Below are 12751 nucleotides of genomic sequence, written 5' to 3'. Positions count from 1 at the left end.
CTGGGTTTCCCTTTGTAATCCGTGACAGTTTGCAAGCTCTGCCACATTCAATTATTTATTAATGAAGCCGGTGACTAATGTGGTAAACTCATCAATGCTATCTGATGAGTTCCGGGAAATACATTTGTCTGTGATAGTGAAACAGTCTTGTAGCTTGGCATTCACTTCATCGGACCACTTCCGCATTGAGCGTGTCACTGGTACTTGCTGTTTGAGTTTTTGCTTGTAAGCAGGAATCAGTAGTATAGAGTTATGGTCAGATTTTCCAAATGGAGGGCGAGGGAGAGCTTTGTACACCGTCTCTGTGTGTGGAGTAAAGGTGATCGGATTTCAGTTTTCCTGCATTATGTGGCTGGGAATTGTCAGGAGAGGTGGAGAATTGGAATGGTACCCCTAGCGATTGGAGTGCAGTAACATTCATTGTACTGTGTATATTTTTCCCCTGACCCTACATGCATTCATCCATTCCAATTCAACAGTCAGCATACCAACAATGTGGAATATTTGGTTATATATGAGAGAGATGCATATTGAAGCTAGATCAACTTTATTATTAGGCTTATGATGAATAAGACACAGATAACTGCCAAGAAGCAGAGGGAGAGATGACATCCTGGCCAAATGTGGTCACAAAAATGTGATAAGTGCCAAGTTGTTGCACTGATGAATGACACAGATGAGCTTGGTTTCAATGGCAGATCAGCAACTGATCCCAGGTCTGGGCCTCCATCCACATGTTTTCAGTTTAGGTTGCTTGGTTCATTTCATGGTAGTACTGCATTCGCCAACTTGAAACATTGACACATTGTTTGCATAACATTATTAACAACCACAGAGACTGATAATTTTATACAGTCAAAAACAAACTGTATTTGAACCTTGTTATAAAAACAAAAAATATACACGACTTACTATTAGCACAATACATCATAGCATTACAACAAATAATGCAGTATGTATTTTAAAGCAAGATATTACTCTTGTAAACTTAATAGTAGGGCACTGGTCTAGCTGTGCATTGTTTTTCAACTTTCCCATGCCATGAGCAGCCTAGACAACATTGGCCAGCTATGGGATCTGCAAAAGACATTCACCAGCCAGGGGAGAAACTTCAATAAGGTGCCTGGAACGTTGATAAAGTCAAATTTGCCTTAAATGCTGAAATAAATAAATAACATGGGATTATTTTAACCCCAAACCATCCCTGCATTTGAATCTTAAAAGATTGAAGCCTCTATCTGTGACAGGCTTCATAAAATCAACTAAATCCAATCAATTGACATCCATCGGTAAGAAAGTGGCAACTCTTAACACTTTTTGTCAATGACTCAACCTAGTCCTAGAATCACAGTTAAACAGAGGGAAAAGACAGTCACATTATCTAAGTCAAAACTCAAATTGTGTCAGAGACATCACATCAATAGCACAAAACAAGACTTCATCTTGATCTACCTGACGTACCTTATTGTTTGTTCTCTTTTAAAGCATTAATGAGCCTATACTGGATAACCCCAGCCGTCTGGACATACAGTATTGTGTTGTTATAATTGTATTACCTTCTGGAAACTATCAGAGTAATGGATTCACGTACATTTTTGACAACAGAAATACAGGTGCTGTACAAACAGTAAATTGCACATAATCCCTCTAAAACTAGAACTTGTAGCCTATTCTATGAAAATGTAATTAAAATGGACATATTATGACATCTGAAAATCTAATACATATTCACTAAATAACTAAACAACAACATGGGGAACAAGAAAGAAAACAGAACCCACGGAGGTGACAATACTGTCACTGCAGTCCTTGATTAGAAGTAGTGTGGTTTCCTGGTTTAAACTCCATGTAAGTGTAAGTGAAACAGTTGCCCTTAAGAAAAGGCACTTAAGCTGAATTTGTTTAAATCAGTAGAAATATGTCATATAAAATTATCTATGAAACCTGTGTGACTAATCTGTCATGCTGCAAAAGAAGATTATTCAATCATTTAATGGCAAATATGTCGTAAAAATCTGCTAAATTGACAATAGCTTTTAAAGTGTAAATTACCTTTAGCAGCTAATTTCAATGTTCCATCTGCTATAGAAACCCCTTCAGAGACATACATTCTGGGGCAGTAGGGTGACCACCAGGAATTATTTTTACAAAAAGAAGATGCATAATTTTTAACTGCAAGATAAACATTTCCAGTAAAAAAAAGCAATATCTTGGATCTCTCATGAGGCAACTGAAGTAAAATAACTTTGCCCATGCCCCTTTAACCTATTTGATTTTAAACTCTCTAGTTGACTTTGGGTCTATGACTTTCCAAAGCCTTGCTGATCACAGACCGTATAGCAAAGAACATCTACATTTACTTGTGTCTCTAACCTAGAACTTCTAAAGATTTATGGGAGAGTAAGTGACAGAAAATACCAGCATCAGTAACAAAAATAGACATTTACTCTTCATGTAGATGAGAAATATTTCATCAGCTTGCTAAATTGCATCCAGTTAATTTGTGAAGGCTTTCTCTCGCAACCATCAAAGTGGCTAACAGAGAAACGCAAAGCGTAGAAAACATAATAGCATAAATAGGAATTAAACCAAAGAGACAGACAACACTGTAATCACAATATGAGATTAACTTGACCCTTTTCTGAAAAACTTGATGGTCCACAAGCTTGGATGAGCACAAAAACCCCCAGAGTTTAACACAATAAAACAGCCAATGAGAGCCTAGGTTAATGCTGTTTAAAAAAAAAGAAACAGAAAGAAAAAACATTGGTCACCACTATTCAATAAGGAAACAGAACAACAACTGTCCGACTCGCTCCTTTCTATAAACTCAGCACTTCATAGGTTTCAGTTCTTGAAAAGAGGGAATAACATTGACAACCCGATTTATCTCTCAACCTGAGGGACCAGGAAGGAGATCAGTCAGCCTATTACAACACAAGTCCACCTCACAACAAAAAACACAGCAAGGGAGAGAGTTCTGTCTTCCCCTTACTTTACCACCATGTGATCTTGAACTCGTAGATTGGCCTCTTGCAGTAGTAGTGGTTGATGAGGTGTTTGTCGCAGACGCCGATGCATTGCTGGTCGGCAGTGATGCCGCGCTCCGCCAGGTCACTGACAATGCAGTGGAGCAAGTCGTAAACATCCGCCACCGCCTCCCAGGGCCCGAACGACACGTCCACCTCACAGTGGTGTTCGAACAGTTTGGCCTCGTTCTCCGTGCGCTCAAAGCGCAGTGAGTTGAAGAGTGGCCGCTCGTACGGCGTGATGGGCATCTCCTCCTTGTAAACGCAGATCTTCAGCTTGGCGAAGCGCGCCTTCCTCTGCATGGCCCGCAGCTTGGCGATCTCCACGATGCGCTCCAGATTATCTGGAAACAATACAAGGGATAACTTACTTCACTCCAGTCCAAGCTTTTCCAAAATAGTTAATTGACACATTTCCATTTACTTCACACATTTCTACTTTATTATAGTCAATGCCACTTAAAAGGCCCAATGCAGCCATTTTTATCTCAACATCAAGTAATTTCTAGGTTCCATTCAAAAAGAAACAAAATTAGCTTTTTACCCCAAAACGATTTCTCAAGCAATAACTTTGCTAGGACTGTCTGGGAGTGGTCTGAGTGAGGGACTAATTGGAGTGGCCTAATGGGTGCAGGTGCAGTAAATAAGGTTTAATATGCAAGATGGCTAAATAAAGAGCAAAATTATTTATTATTATTATATTATTATTTGTGCCCGGGTCCTATAAGAGCTCTTTGTCACTTCCCACGAGCTGGGTTGTGACAAAAACACTCATTGTCATTGTACACTGTAGCGTTAAGATTTCCCTTCACTGGAACTAAGGGGCTGAGCCCGAACCATGAAAAACAGCCCCAGACCATTATTCCTCTTCCACCAAACTTTACAGTTGGCACTATGCATTCGGGCAGGTAGCGGTTCTCCTGGCATCAGCCAAATCCAGATTTGTGCGTTGGACTGCCAGATGGTGAAGCGTGATTCATCACTCCAGAGAACGCATTTCCACTGCTCCAGAGTCCAGGCGGCGAGCTTTACACCACTCCAGCCGACGCTTGGTACGGTGATCATAGGCTTGTGTGTGGCTGCTCGACCATGGAAACCCATTTCTTGAAGCTCCCGACGAACAGTTATTGTGGTTACATTGCTTCCAGAGTCTAATTTGGAACTCGGTAGTGAGTTGTGCTCTCGCTCTCTGGCATCATCACAATGGCAGAGAGTGGGTGCCCATAGCCCCATTCATACAATTAGTCTGGGAGGATGAGGCTCAAAGAGAAAGTGCGATAGATAGGAATAGAAAGAAAGAAAGAAAGAGAAGCATCCGCGTAGGATTTATCACATGCTAGTCTCTCATCTGCCTGTTTCTATCTCTGCCTAACCCAGCCCCTGGTGGGAGACACATTGTCTGTTTCAACGGCAGTATTCCACACATTTCCTGTTTGAAAAAGCTAAGATGGGGATGAAGAGATAGATAATAGTTTCTATGAACCACCTGGGTGTAATGAGTTTATGGTGTCTCCTATTACACCCATAAAAATGCATTATAACATTTGCTAAGCATTCATAAAAGCATATATGAATTCATAACTGCATAGAACATATTCTAGTGTGTACACCCACTCTGTGCAGAGCGCTTTGGAAGTGAACTGTCATCACCTTATGTTATAAAATACATTTTACCAAAACAAATTCGTTCTGAATCATTCAGTGGGGTCTTTCTCTAACATACACTACATGGCTAAAAGTATGTGGACACCTGCTCGTTGAACATCTCATTCCAAAATCATGGGCATTAATATGGAGTGGGTCCCCCCTTTGCTGCTATAACAGCCTCCACTCTTCTGGGAAGGCTTTCCACTAGATGTTGGAACATTCAGCCACAAGAGCATTAGTTGGTTTGAGGTCAGGGCTCCGCCAGACTGTCAGATGGTGAAGCGTGATTCATCACTCCAGAGAACGCATTTCCACTGCTCCAGAGTCCAGACGGCGAGCTTTACACCACTCCAGCCGACGCTTGGGATGGTGATCTTAGGCTTGTGTGTGGCTGCTCGACCATGGAAACCCATTTCTTGATGCTCCCGATGAACAGTTATTGTGGTGACATTGCTTCCAGAGGCCGTTTGGAACTCGGTAGTGAGTGGTGCAAACGAGGACAGATGATTTTTATGCACTTCCGCATTCGGCGGTCCCGTTCTGTGAGCTTGTGTGGCCTATCACTTCGTGGCTGAGCCTTTGTGGCTCCGAGACGTTTCCACTTCACAATGTCAGCACTTAAAGTTGACAGAGGCAGCTGTAGCAGGACAGAAATTTGACGAACTGACTTGTTGGAAAGGTTGCATTCTATGACGATGCCACGTTGAAAGTCACTGAGCTCGTCAGTACAGGCTAATGTTTGTCTAAGGAGATTGCATGGCTGTGTGCTCAATTATATACATCTGTCAGCAACAGGTGTGGCTGAAATAGCTGAATCCACTCATTTGAAGGGGTGTCCCACATACTTTTAGCCATGTAGTGCATTTTCAACCAGCAACTATCAGGAAGTAACACTGATCACATTTTTTGACGCTTTTAAAGTGTTTGTTTCCTCAGCTGTTGTCCAATATGATACAACACAGGAAAAACGATTTTGACTGCACTGGGCCTTCACACGTAAGCAACCATATGCAATAGGGTTAGCGGGTGAACGTTAAGTGCCAGTTACCCTTGTAGTAGGGCAGGAGATCGAGGAAGGCCTGGCGGACTTTCTCTCCTGTGAGTGGCTGAGTGTCCTCCAAGCTGTCTAACAGTGGACCAATAGCATAGTACAGGGCCTCCCTATGTACCGCCCTCACATGATCCCTCTGAGGTAGCTCGCCCTCGCGCAGGAAGTTCAGGATGTCCCTATACAAGGAACATGCAAACAAACACGGTTTTGAGTTGAAATTGCATCCACCATCCTTCATCATCTGTTCATTCAACCTTGTCTAGACATGGATAGCCCACCTTACCATTTTGTCAGTCAACCTGTTAATGGTGCTTTCTTGTCAAAAGTGTTGCAGAATAAGGGTCTGGCATGCTCACTCACTATTATTAACATGTAATAAGCATGTTTTGCTGCAGGCTATTTGAAGAGTGCTCACCTGAAATATGCCCCATCCCGGTCAATGAAGAAGCGACCTTCAGCATCACGTGGGATGTGATGGCGTCCACTGAACATGAAGGCGAGCATGGTGTCTTCATAGCGCCGTAATGTGGACAGACGGGTGGTGAAGTAGGTGCCACCCACATTGAGAGAAATTACCTCAGGAAACTATGAGTGATTGGAAAAAAAATCAGGACAGTGCATTATCCATTTTGGAAGGTCTGTGCATAAAATACAGTACATTTTATTTTGGTAAAAAAAAAGGTGGATTCCATTAGATACCATAATCATGAATTCATTTAAAAAAAATTATACTTTTATATAACAACATCAGACCAATTTTACTAAACATTTAAAAATGTGACAAGTGCAAATACATAACTCATCAACAATAAATAACTATTGTCATTTTCTTTTGTTTTCTTCTATCACCTCTAATCTTGGGGCTCCTGAGTTGCACAGTGGTCTAATGCACTGCATCTCAGTGATAGAGGCGTTATTAGTGTGCTAGTTCGATTCCAGGCTGTATCACAACTGGCCATGATTGGGAGTCCCATAGGGCGGCGCACAATTTGCCCAGCATCGTTCGGGTTAGGGTCGGCCGTCATTGTAAATAAGAATTTGTTCTTAACCGACTTGCCTAGTTAAATAAGGGTTAAATAAGATTTTAAAAATATATTCCTTTGCAGTTGCTTCACAGTAGCCAAATAAATAAATAAATAAATATATATGCATACACACACACACACACACATACATTATCAGTCAAAGTTTTGGATGCACCTACTCATTAAAGGGTTTTTCTTTATTAGTACTATTTTCTACATTGTAGAATAATAGTGAAAGAAATCAAAACTATGGAATCATGTAGTAACCAAAAAAGTGTTAAATCAAAATAGATTTTAGATTCTTCAAAGTAGCCACCTTTTGCCTTGATGACAGCTTTGCACACTCTTGGCATTCTCTCAACCAGCTTCACCTGGAATGCTTTTACAATAGTCTTTAACTTCTTGGTGACAGGGGGCAGTATTTTCACGTCCGGATGAAATGCATGCCCATATTCAACTGCCTGCTACTCATCCCCATATGATAAGATATGCATAGTATTAGTAGATTTGGGTAGAAAACACTCTGAAGTTTCTAAAACTGTTTGAATCATGTCTGTGAGTATAACAGAACTTATTTAGCAGGCGGAACCCTGAGGACAAACCATTCAGATGTTTTTTTTTTAGTTCACTCTCTTTTCAATGGGAATCCAGATTTCTAAGGGACCTTCTTGCTGTTCCTATCGCTTCCACTGGATGTCAACCATCTTTTGAAATTGGTTGAGGTTTTTCCTTTGTGTAATGAAGAAGTATGGCCATCTTGAACGAGGGTAACTTGAAGTGTGCTGTTAGATAGAGGCGTGTCACCAGAAAGCTAGCTACAGTTTGTTTTCCTCCTGTATTGAACACAGATCATTCCATCTTCAATTTGATCGATTATTTACGTTAAAAAATACCTAAAGTTGTATTACAAAAGTAGTTTGAAATGTTTTGGCAAAGTTTACAGGTAACTTGAGATATTTTGTATTCACGTTGCACAAGTTGGAACTGGTGTTTTTCCTGGATCAAACGCGCCAAATAAATGGACATTTTGGATGTATATCGACGGAATTAATCGAACAAAAGGACCATTTGTGATGTTTATGGGACATATTGGAGTGCCAACAAAAAAAGCTTGTCAAAGGCATGAATTATATTTTTATTTATGCGTTTTGTGTCGCACCTGCAGGGTTGAAATATGCTTCTCTCTCTTTGTTTACTATGGCGCTATCCTCAGATAATAGCATTGTTTGCTTTAGCCGAAAAGCCTTTTTGAAATCTGACATGTTGGCTGGATTCACAACAAGTGTAGCTTTAATTTGCTATCTTGCATGTGTGATTTCATGAAAGCTAGATTTTTATAGTAATTTATTTGAATTTGGCGCTCTGCATTTTCACTGGCTTTTGGCCAGGTCCCACATATCCCAGTGAGGTTAAGGAGTTCCCACATATGCCGAGCACTTGTTAGCTGCTTTCCTTCACTCTGCGGTCCAACTCATCCCAAACCATCTCAATTGGGTTGAGGCTGGGTTATTTGTGGAGGCCAGGTCATCTGGTGAAGCACTCTTTCACTCTCCTTCTTGGTAAAATAGCCCTTACACAGCCTGGAGGTCATTGTCCTGTTGAAAAACAAATGATAGATCCTGCTCCATTCTTCACGGTGGGAACCACACATGAGGAGAACATCCGTTCACCTACTCTGCGTCTCACAAAGATACAGCGGTTGGAAACAAAAATCTCAAATTTGGACTCATCAGACTAATGGACAGATTTCCACTGGTCTAATGTCCATTGCTCGTGTTTCTTTACCCAAGGAAGTCTCTTATTATTGGTGTCCTTTAGTGGTGGTTTCTTTTCAGCAATTCAACCATGAAGGCCTGATTCACACAGTCTCCTCTTAACAGTTGATGTTGAGATGTGTCTGTTACTTGAACTATGTGAAGCATTTATTTGGGCTGCAATTTCTGAGGCTGGCAAATCTAATGAACGTATCCTCTGCAGCAGAGGTAACTCTAGGTCCTCCTTTCCTGTGACAGTCCTCATGAGAACCAGTTTCATCATAGCACTTGATGGTTTTTGCGACTGCACTTGAAGTAACTTTCAGTTAAGTTCTTGAAATGTTCTGGATTGACTGACCTTCATGTCTTAAAGTAATGATGGACTGGCATTTCTCTTTGCTCATTTGATTTGTTATTGCCATAATATGGACTTGGTCTTTTACAAAATAGGGCTATCTTCTGCATACCACCCCTACCTTGTCACAACACAACTGATTGTCTCAAATGCATTAAGAAGCAAAGAGATTCCACAAATGAACTTTTAAGAAGGCACACCTGTTAATTGAAATGCATTCCAGGTCACCTCATGAAGCTGGTTGAGAGAATGCCAAGAGTGTGTAAAGCTGTCATCAAGGAAAAGGGTGGATACTTTGAAGAAACTCAAATTTAAAATATATTTGTATTTGTTTATTATTTTTATTGAACAAGGCAAGTCAGTTAAGAACAAATTCTTATTTGCAATGATGTCTTACCCCGGCCAAACCCTCCCTTAACCCGGACGACGCTGGGCTAATTGTGCGCCGCCCTATGGGACTCCAGATCACGGCCAGTTGTGATACAGACCCGGGTTCGATCCCGGGCTGTAGTGATGCCTCTAGCACTGCGATGCAGTGCCTTAGACCACTGTTTAACACTTTTTTGGTTACTACATGATTCCATATGTGTTAATTCATAGTTTTGATGTCTTCACTATTATTCTACAATGTAGAATATAGTAAAAATAAAGAAATACCCTTGAATGAGTAGGTGTGTCTAAACAAATAAAACCCACAAATGTTAGCTACCTACACATAGCTATCAAGTAGACATCTCAAATAAATGTGTTATTAACAAGATAAAAATGTATTAAAAGACTTAAAACCAATACAAATAAAGTTGTTCAATATGCATCTACATATAAATTTAAGCAATAAGGCACAAGGGAGGGTGTGTGGTATATGGCGAATATACCACGGCTAAGGGCGGTTCTTACGCACGACGCATCGCAGAGTGCCTGGACACAGCCCTTAGCCATGGTATCAGCAATAAGAGGATGGGATTACTGTTAAGAATATTATAATCACAAGGCAGATATCGACCAGACATATTGGGCCCATCATCAAAAGTGACAGTCATTAGACATGACACTGTCGGCAAGGGTTTCCCTTCACACGATTAAAGATCAATCCCAGTGAGGGGCTGTCACAGAAAACAAGAGCCAATTGGGCTATCCCTCTGTGTGGGTGGTGAACCAATCATGGTAAAGACAACACCGGAAGAAGAAATACATGGGCAGCGGTCAGTATGTTTTTACGTTCTGGAACGTTCAACTGAACGGAAACAGTGCTGTACTGAAGACCAATTGAAAGACAGGGCAGGGTTGGGTTGTGGAACGCTGTAAGCATGGCCACTGGCCTTTAAATAAGTAACTCATTGCTTCAAGCCACACCTCAAACGGTAGCAAACGTATCTCAAAGTCTGTTCAAGAACGTACAATAATGTTTTGGGGAAACTTGTCGTTCAGTACAAACGCAACGTAGCAAGCGTTCAAACTAACTGAACGTACCTACGTTGCCCGTGGAGACGGATCCATATAATTTACAGTTTCTTTCTGATCTGTCTTTACAGTTTCTTTCTGATCAATGCTGAATTGTACAGAAAATGTGCAAAGAGAGATTCTCACAGATAGCGACGTTTATATAGCCATTGAACTCACATCCTAATTAAGCACCTTTAGTAACAAATGTCCCTGGATAAACAACAAACGCCCATCTCCTCACCTCTGGAGATGGCGATGCGTTTAACGTGGTGCTGAGAGACTTGCCCAGATTTAGGTTCGGTGCGGGAGTGGATAGCTTTCGGATATCACCCTTCACAGAGCCTGCACTAGACATTGCATCGCCTGGTTTTCCAGCCTCACTAGCGGCCTAAAAAAACACCATTACTCTCGAATGAGGGAGTGCTCGCCTCTCCTGAGCGAACACCCTTAACCGTGAAGGAGCCACGGGTAAAGGGATGGACATGTTGAAAGAGAGCGGCGGTCGTTCTCCATTGGAAGCCTCGTCAGATCCATACTGCTGCATGCACACACACCAGGTCTGTGAGTGGCCAGTGCAGCCGGTGAACTCAAATCAATCACCAAGGATAAAGCACCATCCACGTTTGATTGTAAGGGATGACAGGACAACACTGTAATCAACCTAGGGGTGGTACGTGTCAGCTGATAGGGACATTTACAGTATGGTACGAGATAATAATCCCCTTTACCTACTTTGCGTGTACTCCCATTAACGCCCTCTAGCTGACATGTTGCAATAAAGCAGCTTGGACTAGAAATGTCTCCAGGGAGAAGAAACACGTTACGCACGACGAGAACCTCAAACTGTTACGCCAACTGAGCGTGTTCTGTACAATAGCCTATGGGTTGCTTAGCCTACGTTTAATTCGTAGTTGATATACTTCCAAGTATTCCGATTATGCGTATGTTACACTGAAAATGAGACTAACAAATGAAAACCGTGATTTTAAACCGACAAAAACAACACACCTTTCAAGATTGTAAATGCATAATAAACTAAATATAACATTTGCGCCCTCTAGATAGCACGACAAAGTTCTGCTATAATGTAACCCAAATCAAGCGTGATAATATGCTCTATATCCCTCAAACTCAACTGTTGACCTCGAAGCCAGTTCCACTGCATTTTTCATCGTTCCCCTCTAATCAGGGACTGATTTAGACCTGGGACATCAGGTGTGTGAAATTATTTATCAGGTAGAACAGAATGCCAGCAGGCTGCAGACCTCGTAGGGTTATGCCGCGTTCAAAACCTTCTGGGAACTTGGAAAAATACGAGGTCAAATTATGACTTCAGTGATCTTCAGGTCGCAGCACTAGAAAGAGGCCCAAGTTCCCGAGTTTGAATTCCGATTTGAATGACCGTTCAAATATTTTTTTTCCCCAGTCGAAGCTTGTTTTTTCCCCAGAGTTCCCTGTTTTGAACGCACGGAAGTTGGAGATCTCCGAGTTCCCAGTTGTGTTTAACACGGCAATAAGAGTTGAGAACCCCTGCTCAAAAGACAGACCCATTTTGCGGTGCGCGCAAATTGGTGGCAAAACAATGGGGAGTTCTTATAGAACGCCAGAAAAAAAGCCCATTTACATGTTGCTTATGGGTGAATTTCACACTAATTTTGGATTATAATTGAATTTTAAGGCTCTTATGAATATCTTGCTTAATATAATGTGTGTCATCATCGCAAATTGAACTGCATTATACTTTTTTTAAAAACACTTTAACCAGTAAAATGGCTTTGGCTAGCGTGTGCTACAAGCTACAGCATATATACATGAGCGTTAGCATTCTAGCTAACTGCTGCATCCAAAATAGTGTAGCGATCCGCCCAGACAGCTGTGTGTAATGCCATTAGTTGGTTGTGTTGTACTTACCAGTACCCAGTGTTCGCGGGGTCCAACACGCCAATCAACCTGCTATCTGCCAACCACCGGAATGCTCTGATGCCGGATATCCTGGTGGAGTGGCGGGGCGATTGCAAGTTAAGACCATGTTTACAAATTGTTCTCTCTCTTACGTATGGTCTTCACAAGAGAAGGTCATAGTTGTTTTATAGGGTATCTTTCATTTATTTGGCGTGGGCTACGGCCAAAAAGTAGCCTGTGTGGAGTTAGGTTAATAAACCGTATACTAAATTCATTGTCTGGACAATTGTCCCTTTATGATCTAGCCAGGTCATTACAATAGTTATTTTTCAAAGATCAAAAACAAATATAATCTTAGCAACTGTTTCAAGCAACAATCAAAATATCACTGTAAGCGTACAAAAAAAAAAAAATTTTATTTAGAAGTCACGTAGATCTAGGCTATGCTGAATGGGTGCAGATGGCGATGGCTTTCCTACTGCTGCCAAGAGTCGCACGCATCTGTGCGCGATGTCAGTGTCTTTTTTAATTTTTTTAAATTATTA

At 41.3% G+C, this 12751-nt stretch overlaps 1 protein-coding gene across 1 annotated transcript; it reads right to left on the bottom strand.

Annotated features, from left to right (window-relative positions):
• Positions 1-530: 530 nt before the first annotated feature.
• On the bottom strand, positions 531-10961 carry LOC139423158 (BTB/POZ domain-containing protein KCTD7-like). Its single transcript, XM_071174859.1, has 4 exons — positions 10546-10961; positions 6143-6312; positions 5725-5903; positions 531-3373 (listed from the first exon to the last, which is right to left on the bottom strand). The coding sequence occupies exons 1-4, from the start codon at positions 10657-10659 to the stop codon at positions 2997-2999; spliced, it is 840 nt and encodes a 279-aa protein (XP_071030960.1). The 5' UTR covers positions 10660-10961; the 3' UTR covers positions 531-2996.
• Between the last annotated feature and the right edge of the window lie 1790 nt (positions 10962-12751).

The sequence above is a fragment of the Oncorhynchus clarkii genome, chromosome 12 (assembly GCF_045791955.1).
Source record: "Oncorhynchus clarkii lewisi isolate Uvic-CL-2024 chromosome 12, UVic_Ocla_1.0, whole genome shotgun sequence".
Classification (NCBI taxonomy): Eukaryota; Metazoa; Chordata; class Actinopteri; order Salmoniformes; family Salmonidae; genus Oncorhynchus; species Oncorhynchus clarkii.
The sequence above is the reverse complement of the archived record's forward strand: the minus strand, read 5'-3'. Positions and strand labels throughout refer to the sequence as shown.

Excerpts from the sequence above, each read along its gene's own strand:
- LOC139423158 (XM_071174859.1), bottom strand. The coding sequence starts at position 10,659 with ATGTCTAGTGCAGGCTCTGTGAAGGGTGATATCCGAAAGCTATCCACT. Across the intron at positions 5,904-6,142 it reads CGGGATGGGGCATATTTCAG|GGACATCCTGAACTTCCTGC; the intron begins GTGAGCACTCTT and ends TTCCTTGTATAG. Across the intron at positions 3,374-5,724 it reads TCTCCTGCCCTACTACAAGG|ATAATCTGGAGCGCATCGTG; the intron begins GTAACTGGCACT and ends TATTGTTTCCAG.